The sequence below is a fragment of the Anabrus simplex genome, chromosome 8 (assembly GCF_040414725.1).
Source record: "Anabrus simplex isolate iqAnaSimp1 chromosome 8, ASM4041472v1, whole genome shotgun sequence".
NCBI classification, from domain to species: Eukaryota; Metazoa; Arthropoda; class Insecta; order Orthoptera; family Tettigoniidae; genus Anabrus; species Anabrus simplex.
Window position 1 is genome coordinate 131,316,315 of NC_090272.1, and position 13,262 is coordinate 131,329,576.

General features: G+C 38.6%; 1 protein-coding gene across 1 annotated transcript in view; it reads right to left on the minus strand.

The window, feature by feature from the left end:
- The window catches only part of LOC136878890 (dynein regulatory complex subunit 3), a 183,322-nt gene that overhangs the window by 133,169 nt on the left and 36,891 nt on the right, over positions 1-13,262 (minus strand). Inside the window, exons 2-3 of the mRNA XM_067152470.2 lie at positions 12,891-13,174; positions 276-448 (exon numbers count right to left, since the gene is read on the minus strand). Coding sequence (XP_067008571.2) covers positions 276-448; positions 12,891-13,174 — 457 coding nt within the window. The remainder of the gene's footprint in view (positions 1-275; positions 449-12,890; positions 13,175-13,262) is intronic.

The following is a 13,262-nucleotide window of genomic DNA, read 5'->3' on the forward strand; positions in this document are numbered from 1 at the left end:
AAAGGCAGGGGATACCATAAGATGTATTTTACTGCTCTCACCCACAAGGGGATCTGTTGCAATCATCATGGAAAGAATTCCAAGGGGTATGCATGTCATAGTCACAGGCATTGCATGCAGACAGCTATTTTATGATCTGTGACACTGTGCTCAACTATTGTTAAAAGCAGATTGTGTGGTTCTTAAGGAGTTGTTTTTTAATCTAAATTAAATCACAATCTTTGGATAATTTCTTCTATGAAAAACTGCAATTTAAGGGTTCATTTATTTCTTACCTAAACTTCTCACATGCCGCTTCTCGCTCAGCTGGCTGGACCATACGATAAGCATAGTATATGAGGTTGGGGAGAAATGTATACACATATTCTTTAAAATTTTCCTTCTCTGCACAAGGATTACCTGTCATGTTGAGAGAGCGTAGTTCTGGAAACTGTCGAAGATAAATAACCTGTAGATAAAAGACAGTGATTAGGATTTTTATTTATTTTCCATTTTATTACTTAACTAACAATGAATGATAATGACTTCACTAGTGTTTTTGATCACCTTGTTAGAGCACTTTCAACCAATTTTGATCAGCTATCCTCAACAAGCAGCATCCAGAACAAGAACTGACCTTAATTATTTTGAGAATTCAATTATCAGATAGCAAAGCTAACAAGAGCAAAATGTATACGGTATTCAGAGGAAATAGATAGAGAGCAGAGACATAGCACACTGTATGTGGATGGAGTACACATAAAAGAAATATATCAGGAACGAAGGCTGCAGCCGAACATTTTAAACTGTGTGGCTTTCTTTTTCGTTCTCTAGCCATGTGTACTTACATGGTGCGAGCTCATTTATTTAATGATTAGCTCAGCCTCATCGTACACTAAAATATTATTAAAAGTACTGATTTATATGATGCAGAGACATAGACACTTAAAAGGTTGTCTCCATGAAACAATGTGAAGTCTTTGAAATGTATACAGTAGAGTCGCGTCAATCCGATCCCCACTAATCTGAAAATCCACCTAATCTGAACAGGGCTAGGAAAAAATACCAACCAAATTTGTTTTGTATTTTAAAACAGGAAAAAATAAAGATGAAGATTAAACTAGATTTTCCAAGTACACTAGAGTCCTGTTAATCCGAACCCCGTTAATCCGAACCGAAATATTCATAAAAAAAAAAAAAAGTTGTCCTTATTGAAATGAAAGACCATATTATAGAATGAAGATTTATTTGCATTTTTAGTCATATTTTACTAGAATAACTTAATGTAAACATAATTACACATCATAAACCACCAATCACTGGGCGTTCATCTATACAAAGTCTGTTAGTTTCTTTTGCCGTGGTGATTGGAACCTACTCGAAGATGCAATGTTAAATCAGAATCTCATAAATATCACATCAATGGACGTAGTAGCAGAGTGTTGCTCGACGTAGCGTACAGCAAGTTCTAGGCAGTGTGAGACTAGTGTAACCCGTTACTGTATTTTAACAGTTTTAGGAGACAAGTTTTAACCTAGTTTTAGTCGTTTTATCCTCTATGGGTTCTTAACTACCCTACTGTAATGTTATACAGTTTTTTATTAATGTAACTGCGGATAATGGGCTTTTCAAATTACAGTATGTACTGTACTGTACTGTATTATAGAAACTATTTTCCTCAGGTGGTTGAGGCGCTGGCCTTCTGTCCCCAACTTGGCAGGTTCGATCCTGGCTCAGTCTGGTGGTATTGGAAGGTGCTCAAATACGTCAGCCTCGTGTAAGTAGATTTACTGGCACGTAAAAGAACACCTGCGATAGAGAATCCCGGCACCTAGGCATCTCCGGAAACTGTAAGAGTAGTTAGTGGGATGTAAAAACAATAACATTATTATTAGAAAATATTTTCCGGTTAATCCGAAAATTTTGTAATCCGAACAGACTCTGGTCCCAATTAGTTTGGATTAACGAGACTCTACTGTAAAAACATAAATGTATTAGCACAGAAAAACATGAAATAAATGCTACAGAAGTAAACAGTGAATCTGTCGGCTATCTTATACAGAAAAACTAAAAAATGGAAGGCCTAGACCTACTAACAATGTGCATAGCAAAGTTAGAATGCAATTTTTTTTATGTTAACGACAAAACAAACAGAAAAGCAAATCAACACTTAAGAAGAGACCTCAGTGATCTTCTTTTGATGCAATGCACTGAAATGACTTAAAGAGGCAATATTTCACCAATGTTGCATTACATCACTAGGAGTTGCAGCGGCATGCTGCTTGATGTAGCGTAGGGGGAGGTCAAGGGCACTGGCAACGGCAGTGTGTGAAACAACATCAGTCTGGGCATCTCCCTCATCCTCACTATCATCTGTGTTGATCTCAGCTGATGTCCCCTGCACCACTGCTACAATGTCTTCATCTGCATAGTATTTCTCATGACTAATGTCGATTGCTGTCCAGTCTTCAATGCATTTTCCCCTGTATTTTTGCAACCTGGAATTTTCTTTACTAGTGGAAGAAGTTCATTCACATTCTTTTGCCAGGGAAAAAACTGTTTTAACACACTCCAGACCAGGCCAGAGATTTTTCTACGATTTCTGCAGTGCCTCTTCACTTGTGTTCTCCCAACCTTCTGCCACCCAGTACATTATGTCTTTTATGGTAATTTTCTTAAGTTTTTGCAGGATTGTAAGGTCTTCATTCTCTTCAAGTAGACTTCGAAGAAGAATTTTACTGTACTTTTGTTTTATTGCTTGCAACACTCCTTGGTCCATTGGCTGCAAAATCGAAGTGACATTGGGTGGAAGGAAAATGGCTGTAATGTCACTGCAAACAAGTTGCATTTCTTCTGGATGCGACGGAGCATTGTCTATCAGTAACAATGCATGAGGCGGCAGTTCATTTTCTTTGTTAAATGCTTTCACTTTTGGCACAAATTGTTTTTTGAACCAGTCTTGGAATAAGGCGTGATCCGTCCAAGCCTTTTTCTGATTTTTGTAATAAACAGGGAGTGAGTTTATGTTCATGTTTTTGAAACACTGTGGTTTTGCCGATTTGCCGATTACCATTAGTGGAAGCTTATGTGTTCCAGAGGCATTGCTGAAAACTAACACAGTTACGCGTTGTTTATCCATTTTTAAACCTGGGGCAGATTTTTCATTTTGTGATGCAAGGCTTTTGGTAGGTGACGCTTTAAAATTTAGCCCCGTCTCATCTGCATTGTACACTTACTGCAGTAAGTACATAGCAGAAATCACTTTAAATTCCTCAAGGTATTCAGCAGCTGCATTGTTGTCTGCTGACAGTTTCTTGCCAGTTATTGTAAACTGTCTAATTCCTTGTCTTTTCTTCCATCGGTCTAAAAAACCCCAAATAGCCAAAAATGACAGATCGCCATCCATAAGCTTGTTCAGTTGAAGCACCTTTTCTTGTATTAGAAGGCCAATGATAGGGATTCCTTTCTGTCTTTCTTGAGTAGACCATAAAAAATGTGTTTTGTCTTGTTTTCATAACTGCTCAATCTTAACACGGTTCTTTTTCCAATCGCTAATGATTGCTTTGCCGACACCAAATTCGATTGATAATTGAGTGGCACTTTCACATTTGTTCAGTCTTTTTAACACTTCAAGTTTTTCTTTTAACGTACATGAGTTGTGTTCACGTTTGCTTGCCACGATGATAGACAGAAGGGACTGGGAACAGAATGTAGAACAAGCTCAGCACTCACGAAACAAAGCATACACTATTACAGTAGGCACACACAGTCCAGGAGATTGTGCTAGACACACTGAACGAAGAGTAAGAGAAGAAGTAGGAGTGAGGAGCTCGCATGCTTGCTAGTTGAAGGTCACTGCCCCTTCCATTCCAACTTTCACCAGGTTACTCGCGCTAGATAGACGCCAACACTGCTCATAATAACATTACAGTAATTGGATTTTGAGCCTCAGAATGTAATTGTAAAATAAATTACAGCATACTTTACTAATTTCCTACTTTCAGTCATTTTAATACTTAACACATAAACGCTTAAAATCAATACGTTGTCGTATTTGATGGAAACCCACCCAATCCGAATTCTCGCTAATCCGAACAGGGTTCGGTCCCAATTAGTTTGGATTAGTGGGACTCTACTGTACTTACAGGGAAAACAGTCTGTATTTGAATACAGAAAATTACAGTATTATAGAGACCAAAAACAGGCCATTAACTTCTATTTGTGATTAAACGATGCAAAATGGGATTTTTTTTTTTCCACTTCATATGAGGAATCGACTATCATCCATTTCAAGTGATACTCTGCAAAGTTAACCACTTGCATTCATCTTAAATTTTTGTTTCTTCCCTTTTCCTGTCTTTATCCACACTATGACTGAATATCTGTTGAGACAGGCCCTCAAAAAGTGTTGAAGCCCATCCTGATGAAGCTGGAAAGCAGACATGAGGTTGTCGGAGGCGGAGAAGGAATGGATGTGGGAGAACTGGAATTTATGTGGAGAGAGCACATATACAGTGAGTTTCTTTCATCATTTCGTTGGCAGGTGTGCCCAGCTTATCCATCACTCCCTGCTTCACGGCATAGCAACAAGGACAGCACATCACTCACTTTATCCGTGCATGACACGAGATAACAATTAAAATGAAAAATAAATTAAGAAAATCCATAATTAAGAATTAAAGAAAATAAGCTTGTACCTCATAATAGGAGATGTTGGAAATGTTCTCCTCCTGCATCCACACATTTCTGGCATTGTCTTAAGAAACTCTAATTCACACGCATAAGCTTGTCTTCCCTAATTGAGGCTATTTCTCTCTGGATATTTTCTTTCAGTTCGTCCAATGTGTGAGGGTTTATTCCATACACTTTATTTTTAAGTCACAAACACTTAAATCTGAGGACCGTGTCGGCCATAAGTCTGTACTAATAACACGGTCTTCAAATGTTCTCAATTAAGTTTAATGTGTCATTAGCTGTATGCACGGTGGCAGAGTCTTGCTGAAAATATCCATTTCGACAGTCAATGTCAGTTTGTAAAAAAATGGTTTGAGTATATTATCCTTGTATCTTTGTGCATTAATTGTGCCCTGAAAAAAGATAGGTCCTATAATTCTGCATCCATTCACTGTGCACCATACTCCAATCCATTCGTCATGTAAAGGAATTTCGTATATGTGATGGGGGTTTTCTGTACTCCAATATCTGTTATTCTGTGTCAAAACATACCCATGTAAATGGAACTATGCTTCATCAGAGAAAAATATTAAGCATGGATCAATGATTTTATCATGAACGTTTTGCAATATCCAATTACAAAAACGCACCCGCTTATCATGGTCACGTGGATATAGTTCGTGTACTGCAGTTAACTTGTATGGTTTCAATTTTTCCATTTTCGTAGCCCACCATGCTGAGCTCATGGCTTCTTGTACAAGTCGTCTTAGGGATTTTGTAGTCATATGTTCTAATCTTTCTGCAAATTCATTTACTTTTTTCTCATTAAGTACACATTTTTTAACACTTTGCTTCTTATTGAGTAAAGAACCTGTTCCTCTCAATTTGTTTACAAGTTTCCGCACGGTCTCTCTACGTGGAAAGCATACACCTGGAAATTGTGTTACAAATCGCCTAACGACTTCCGTGCAAGACTCTGTTTTCACATAATTATCGTAAATAAATACCCTTTCCTCTACTGTGTACAAATGTGAAGGCATTATGAGAATTACACCCTGAAGTAACACTTCACAACTCGAGAACAGTTGGAGCGACAGATCAACACTTAATAATTATTCTATGCATGGATCTGAACAGCAAAGTACGGGCATTCCTGTGCTGCTGCTGCGCTATGTAATGGGAAATGATGAGTCAACAGGAGGCAGATAAGCTGGGCGTGCCTGCCAGCCAACCGATGAAACTCACTGTATTTGAAGATGCCAGTGTATAAAGGTATGCCCTTCCTGGTGCCCGAGCTAAACACGTCTCCACAGAAATGGTATGCACTTGAAAAATTACATACATACATACATACATACATACATACATACATACATACATACACACACATACATACATGCATACATTATCATTACAGACCATTGTGCCTTTCAGCATTCCGTCTGCAAACCTCTGTGAATTTACTAAACATCACCACAAACCTCTGTTTGTGCTGTGGCCTCATTTAGTTCTATACCTCTTACCTATAAATCATTAGAAACTGAGCCTAACCATCATCGTCTTGGTCTCCCTCTACTTCTCTTACCCTCCATAACAGAGTCCATTATAGGTAACCTATCCTCCTCCATTCACATCACATGGCCCCAACAACGAAGCTGGTTTATGCGTACAGCTTCATCCATAGAGTTCATTCCTAACTTAGCCTTTATCTCCTCATGCCGAGTACCCTCCTGTCATTGTTCCCACCTGTTTGTACCAGCAATCATTTTCGCTTCTTTCAGGTCTGTTACTTCTAACTTATGAATAAGATATCCCGAAATCACCCAGCTTTCTCTCCCGTAAAGCAAAGTTGGACTGAAAACAGACCGATGTAAAGATAGTTTCGTCCGGGAGCTGACTTCCTTCTTGCAGAATACTGCTGATCGCAACTGTGAGCTCACTACATTAGCTTTACTACACCTTGATTCAATCTCACTTACTATATTACCATCCTGGGAGAACACACAACCTAAATACTTGAAATTATTTACCTGTTCCAACTTTGTATCACCAATCTGACACTCAGTTCTGTTGAATTTCTTACCTACTGACATCAATATAGTCTTTGAAAGGCTAATTTTCATACCATACTCATTGCACCAATTTTCAAGTTCCAAGATATTAGACTGCAGGCTTTCGGCACAATCTGCCATTAAGACCAAGTCATCAGCATAGGCCAGACTGCTTACTACATTTCCACCTAACTGAATCCCTCCCTGCCACTTTATACCTTACAGCAGATGATCCATGTAAACTACAAACAACAAAGGTGAAAGATTACAGCCTTGTCTAATCCCTGTAAGTACCCTGAACTAAGAACTCATTCTACCATCAATTCTGACTGAAACCCAATTGTCAACATAAATGCCTTTGATTGATTTTAATAATCTACCTTTAATTCCATAGTCCCCCAGTATGGCAAACATCTTTTCCCTTGGTACCCTGTCATATGCTTTCTCTAGATCTACGAAACATGAACACAATTGCCTATTCATCTCGTAGCATTTTTCAATTACCTGGTGCACAGTGAAAATTTGATCCTGACAGCCTCTCTGTGATCTGAAACCACACTGGTTTTCATCCAACTTCCTCTCAACAACTGATCACACCCTCCCTTCCAAGATGCCAGTGAATACTTTGCCTAGTACACTAATCAATGAGATACCTCGATAGTTGTTGCAATCCTTCCTGTTCCCTTGCTTATAGATAGGTGTAATTACTGTTTTGTCCAATCTGAAGGTACCTTACCAACACTCCATGGTAATCTTACTACTCTATGAAGTCATTTCATCCCTGCCTTACCACTATACTTCACCATTTCAGGTCTAATTTAATCTATTCCTGCTGCTTTATGACAATGGAGTTTATTTACCATCCTTTCCACTTCCTCAAGCAGAATTTCACCAACATAATTTTCCTCCTCCCCATGAACTTGGCTGTTCGCAACACCACCAGGAATATTTCCTTTACGTTGAGAAGATTTTCAAAATATTCCTTCCATCTCTCCAGTGATTCCCTGGGATCTATTATGAGTTTACCTGAATTACCCAAAACACTGTTCACTTCCTTTTTCCCTCCCTTCCTCCTCATCATCATCATTGTACAGTTCCAGTTTCTGGATAATGTTAATGAACCTCTTCCACTTCTTCCTGTCCATATACAACTTGTCATGGAGAACATCATCCACTGTCCATCCTCTGGCAACTAAATCAACCTTGATCATGTCCATCCATCAGGTTTTAGGTCTTCCTGCAGGTCTTTTCCCCTCCACCTGTCTTTCCAAATTTATTCTGGCTGTTCTTGTAGGCTCCATCCTCATCAAATGCCGTACCACCGTAGTCTGGATGTGCCGATTCGGTCTAATAGAGATGTCTATATTCCGGCTTCTTTCCTCATCTCCTCATTTCTTAACTTATCCATCTTGGTCTTCTGGATGTTGGATCTACGAAATTTCATCTCTGATGCTTGCTGCCTTGATGAATCTCTTTTTGTGAGGGTGCACGCTTCAATATCATAGGCCAATATTGGTATGAAATAGCTGTTAAACATCATCAGTTTGGTCAGTATGGAATCCTATAAAAGTGTTCTTACTTGTTGGTAGAATTTGGATCCCTTTTGCACTCTGTTTGTAATTTCCTTTCTGACCAAATTATGACTGAAGATTACACTTCCAAGGTAAGGAAAACTATCCACACACTCTAGCTGGTGGTCTCCTAGTTTTACACTTGCTGGATGCCCTTCTCTGTTGACTGCCATCACCACTGTCTTGGTCTTGCTGATGTTGAGGTTATATTCCTTGAACTGGGATTTCCATACATTGAATTTGGTCTGTACTTCCTCTTCTGTTTCACCCCAAATCATGATATCGTCAGCAAAGGCCACTACATTCAGTTCACCTAACTTTTCCTTGGCGTTCTTCATTATATTGTCCATAACAGTGATGAGCAGTAGTGGGAACAGTGCACTTCCTTGCTGAACTCCACTTTTGGTCTCAAATCATGATGATCGACCTTCCCCAATTTGTACGCAGCTAGTACAATCTGAATTTTCTTTACCAGTCCTTCAGGCACATTTCTTTTCCTCAGGCACTCCCAGATCTTATCTCTTATAACACTATCATAGGCCTTTTCTATATCCAGGAATACAATGACCAGGTTCTTGTCTTTCTCCCAATACTTTTCCATCAGCATGCGAGTGCTAAACATTAGGTTCATTGTTGATCTGTTACTTCTGAATCCATATTGCTTCTCCTCTAACTATGGTTCAATGATAGTTCTCAGTCTCCTTTCTATGGTCTTCTCTAGAATTTTTAGCCCATGATACAGCAGTGATATTCTTCTGTAGTTGGTGGGTTTCCATCTGCTGCCTTTCTTAAACAGGGGAATTATAATGCCCTTGCTCCAATCTGCAGGTATTTTGTTGTCTGTCCATACGGCATTTAGTACTCTGTGCAGCCACTGTATACCTTGGATGCCTGCTGCCTTTATCATGTCTGCATTAACTTCATCTGCACCTGAAGATTTTCCTTTAGGCATAGATTTTAAGGCTGTCTCAGTTTCTGTCCAGGTTATGGGAGATTCCTCATTGTAGGCTTGGATTTCTGCTTCTGTATTTTGTTCTTGAATTGGTCTGTTCAGTAGGTGGGTAAATGGTTCTTCAGGATTTCTCTCTTGTCACTTTCTGTCCTAACCAGATTTCCATTTTCATCTTCAAGTGCCTTTATGGTATTCATTGGCTTCCTTTTACCTCTGCTAACACTATACAGTAGTTTTTTCTTGCCTCTCCTTTATTCCTCCAGTTTCTGAGTGAATATATTCCATGCCTTGGTCTTTTCTTCTTTAACTGTTTTTTTAACATCCAGTTTCTTGTATCAGTATAATTGTTCAAGGTTTCTGATCTTTGCCTTGTTTCTAGTAATATCTGGTTTATTTTTCTCCTGATCCCTTTCTTTCTGCAAGAGATTTCTTTCCCTGATTGCTGCTCTTACTCTTTCATTCCATCAAGGTGTTTCCTTCTCCCTTGTTTTCATACTTGTCTTTCCACAAACTCCAGTTGCTTCCTTAACCATTGTGTCCTTTAGTCTGGTCCATTCTGCCTCTCTATTTTTCCTTTCAACTCTTAGTAACAGGGTTTCTATCTGGTTCTGATACTCAGTTCTCTTTATCTGTTTTCTGAGTTCCCATACTTTGATTTTTGGCATTTTCCTGTTCTGTACTTTTGGTATATCGAAGTTTCTCAGGTCCGCTACTGTTAAGACTCTCACTGTGTATTACTCTGACATCTGTTACCATTATGCTCCTTTCTTTATCTTTGATGACATGATCAATTACAGTCTTTTGTAGTCCATCTCAACTGTACTGTGTTACCTTATGGCTCTGTCTCTTCTTGAACCATCTGTTTTTCACCACCAACCCATTCCTCATACAGAAGTCAAGGAGATGTCCACCTTCTACAGTATATTTCTTCCACCATATCTATGAGGTCCCATTATGTTCTCATATCGTGTTCTATCTGTCCCAGTCTGTGCATTCAGATCTCCTATAATGATTACTCTCTCTTTACTAATAAAATTTTTCAAATCATCAAGGAACTGGTTCTTATTCTCTCGACAACGTCCAGTTTGAGGTGCATACACCTGTACTAAAGTTAATTTTCTTTCCCTAAATGCATGGTCACCTTTATTATTCTCTCACTAACATACTGAATGTCAGCGACTCCTTCTAGATCTTTATTCAGGATGAAACCAACACTGTTCTTCATCTTTTTGTCATTTCCATGCCAATACAGTGTATACTGTTTTCTTAATTTCTTCATTTCTTTCCCTCTCCATATGGTTTCACTCAGCCCCAGTATAATGAAATTCCTCCTTTCCATGAAGTCCACTAGTTCTTCACATTTTCGTGTGAGACTGAGTAAGTTGATGGTTCCAATCTGTATTAGTCTCCTCCAGGATTTTTGCATTTTTGCAAGACTCTGTCTATCATCACGCCATAAACCATCATCCCTAACACGAGTCTGCTCATACTGGCATCTTAATTAGTTGATAAATGCGTTCCGAGGCTCTTATGTGTTTTGAAAGCAACTATAAATAAGCTCTTTTACTGGCTTGCTACGCCTAACGTAATTGAGGATTTTCTTTTGGGGTTTACTCCCTTAACCTTTGAGAATCCCTCCTCATCCCACAAGGCAGTGGGTTCCATCTGTACTACCCACAAAGGAATGGGTTGCCTCCTCCGTCAGCTCCACTGTACCGAATCATATTCTCCGCTTTGCTGCCGTTGAGGTCTTCACTCGTTACCCTGAGTTGGGACCCTTCACCAGATGTTACACACCGGGTCAGTGTGCTCTAGGACTCACATAGGCAGGGGCACCACTCCCTGGGAAGGGCTGCCTCTAAGAGGGTCCCTATCTGTTACCTACTCCCTCCCTTCCCAAGAATTTTTATTACTGTCCAGAAAGGTTTCCCTGCTGCTTGACCTAGCCTTTCCAAGTTATTACCAAAATCTTCCCATGACTTCCTTTTGGATGGGAAGATTTTGATAATAACTTGACTTGTTTCGCTCTGTTTCTTTCATCTACGTACAATTCCCTGTCTGCATTGGCCCTTGTTTGGAGCCATTTCTGATAAGCCTTCTTTTTACGTTTACAAACTGCTCTCACTTCATCATTCCACCAAGATGTTCGTTTTTTTCCATCTTTACACACAGTTGTTCCTAGGCATTCCCTTGCTGTTTCTACTACAGCATCCCTGTATACCACCCATTCCCTTTCTATATTCTGAGCCTGCTTACTGCCTACTGTTCTAAACTTCTCACTAATCATATTAATGTACTTCTGTCTAATTTCCTCATCCTGGCGCTTTTCTACCCTTATTCGTTTGCAGACAGATTTCACTTTCTCTATCCTAGGCCTAGGGTCAATAGAGATCAGATAGTGGTCTGTATTATTGAGAAATCCTCGGAAAACTCGTTCATTCCTAACAGACTTCCTGAGTTCGAAGTCGGTTAAGATATAGCCTATTATGGTTCTGGTACCCCAGGCCTCCCATGTGTAGTGGTGAATAGCCTTATGCTTGAAGAATGTATTCATAATTGCTAAACTCATACTAGCACAGAAGTCCAGCAAACGCTTCCCATTTCCATTAGCTTCCATATCTTCCCCACAATTACCAATCACCTTTTTTTATCCTTCAGTTCTATTTCCAACTCTCACATTGAAATTGCCCATTAGCACTATCCTATCCTTGCTGTTGACCGTGACTACGATGTCACTCAATGCTTCATAAAACTTGTCAACTTCATCCTCATCTACACCCTCACATGGTGAATACCGTACACTGAGACAATTCTCATCCTAATTCCTCCAACTGCCAAATCTACCCAACATCATTCGCTCATTTACATGCCTAACAGAAATGATGTTGCATGCAATGGTATACCTGATAAATTCCTGAAAAATTAAATTTAAAAAAATATTTAACATTAAATCAGATCTGTTTTTGTAAGTTACGTCAATTTTTATTTGACACAACTGGATTATTTTCTATTGTTTAGATTTTCAATAGTTAACTGTGTTTTCCCAACTTTGTTTCAGTATGATACGTGCTCTTTAAAACAAAAATTCACTCATTGTCCCTAGTTACATTGTATATTTCTCAGCCAGCAGCTTAACACAGCAGTTATTCGAGCTCTCCAAAGTTAAGCAGTATTAAATTAATTAAATTAAATTAATATGAGACAATATTGTCTGATGGAATAGTGGAAAAAATCTGGAGATAATACAACATGGTGATTTAGATATGACCCCTCTGTTTAGCCCAGGGACACTAAACAGGTTCTTAATATTCAAAGTCTAGATCAAACTCAACAAGCTACATCTACCCCACCTGTTTGTGGATAACAGAACATCTTTTGACAGACTACAACTGAATTCTGCTGGACCAAATAAGGTTTCAGTTACTCTGGACATGACTGCTAAGTGAAGAGTTTTTGATCATTTTTCTAGAATTTTGAGTCAGTGGAGTTCACATCATTGCTACATCTATGAGTATAATGATGACAGTTTTATTATGTTTTCTCTGTCTCGATTAGCACTAACTAGATATAGTAAAATATAGTAAAATATTAATCACTACAGTTTTACATCAGAAGAGCAGAACAGTAGAAGTAGAAGACATAAGATAGTCACCAGTGACTAACATTATCCCAGTCATCAATGAAGTTGTTGCCAATACTGAAGATCATCAAGTTCTCTAGAGCCTCCATGTTTTGAATTTTGCTGATTCTATTTTGAAATAATGCTAAGCTTTCCAGTTTTACCAGCTTATCAAGATTCTCAATCACTTCAATATGATTGAATGATAAATCAAGTTCTATCAAATTCACCAAAGAATCCAAATTTTCAATCTTTTCTATAATATTGTTTCCAATTTGAAGTTTTACAAGGGATGTCAACATCCACAGATGATCAATCTTTAAAATATCTGAAAATAACCAATGAAAGACAAATTAAAAACAATTCAAAGAATAGAAAAATGTATTTATAGCTAATGCTTCTTACAAAAAATATCA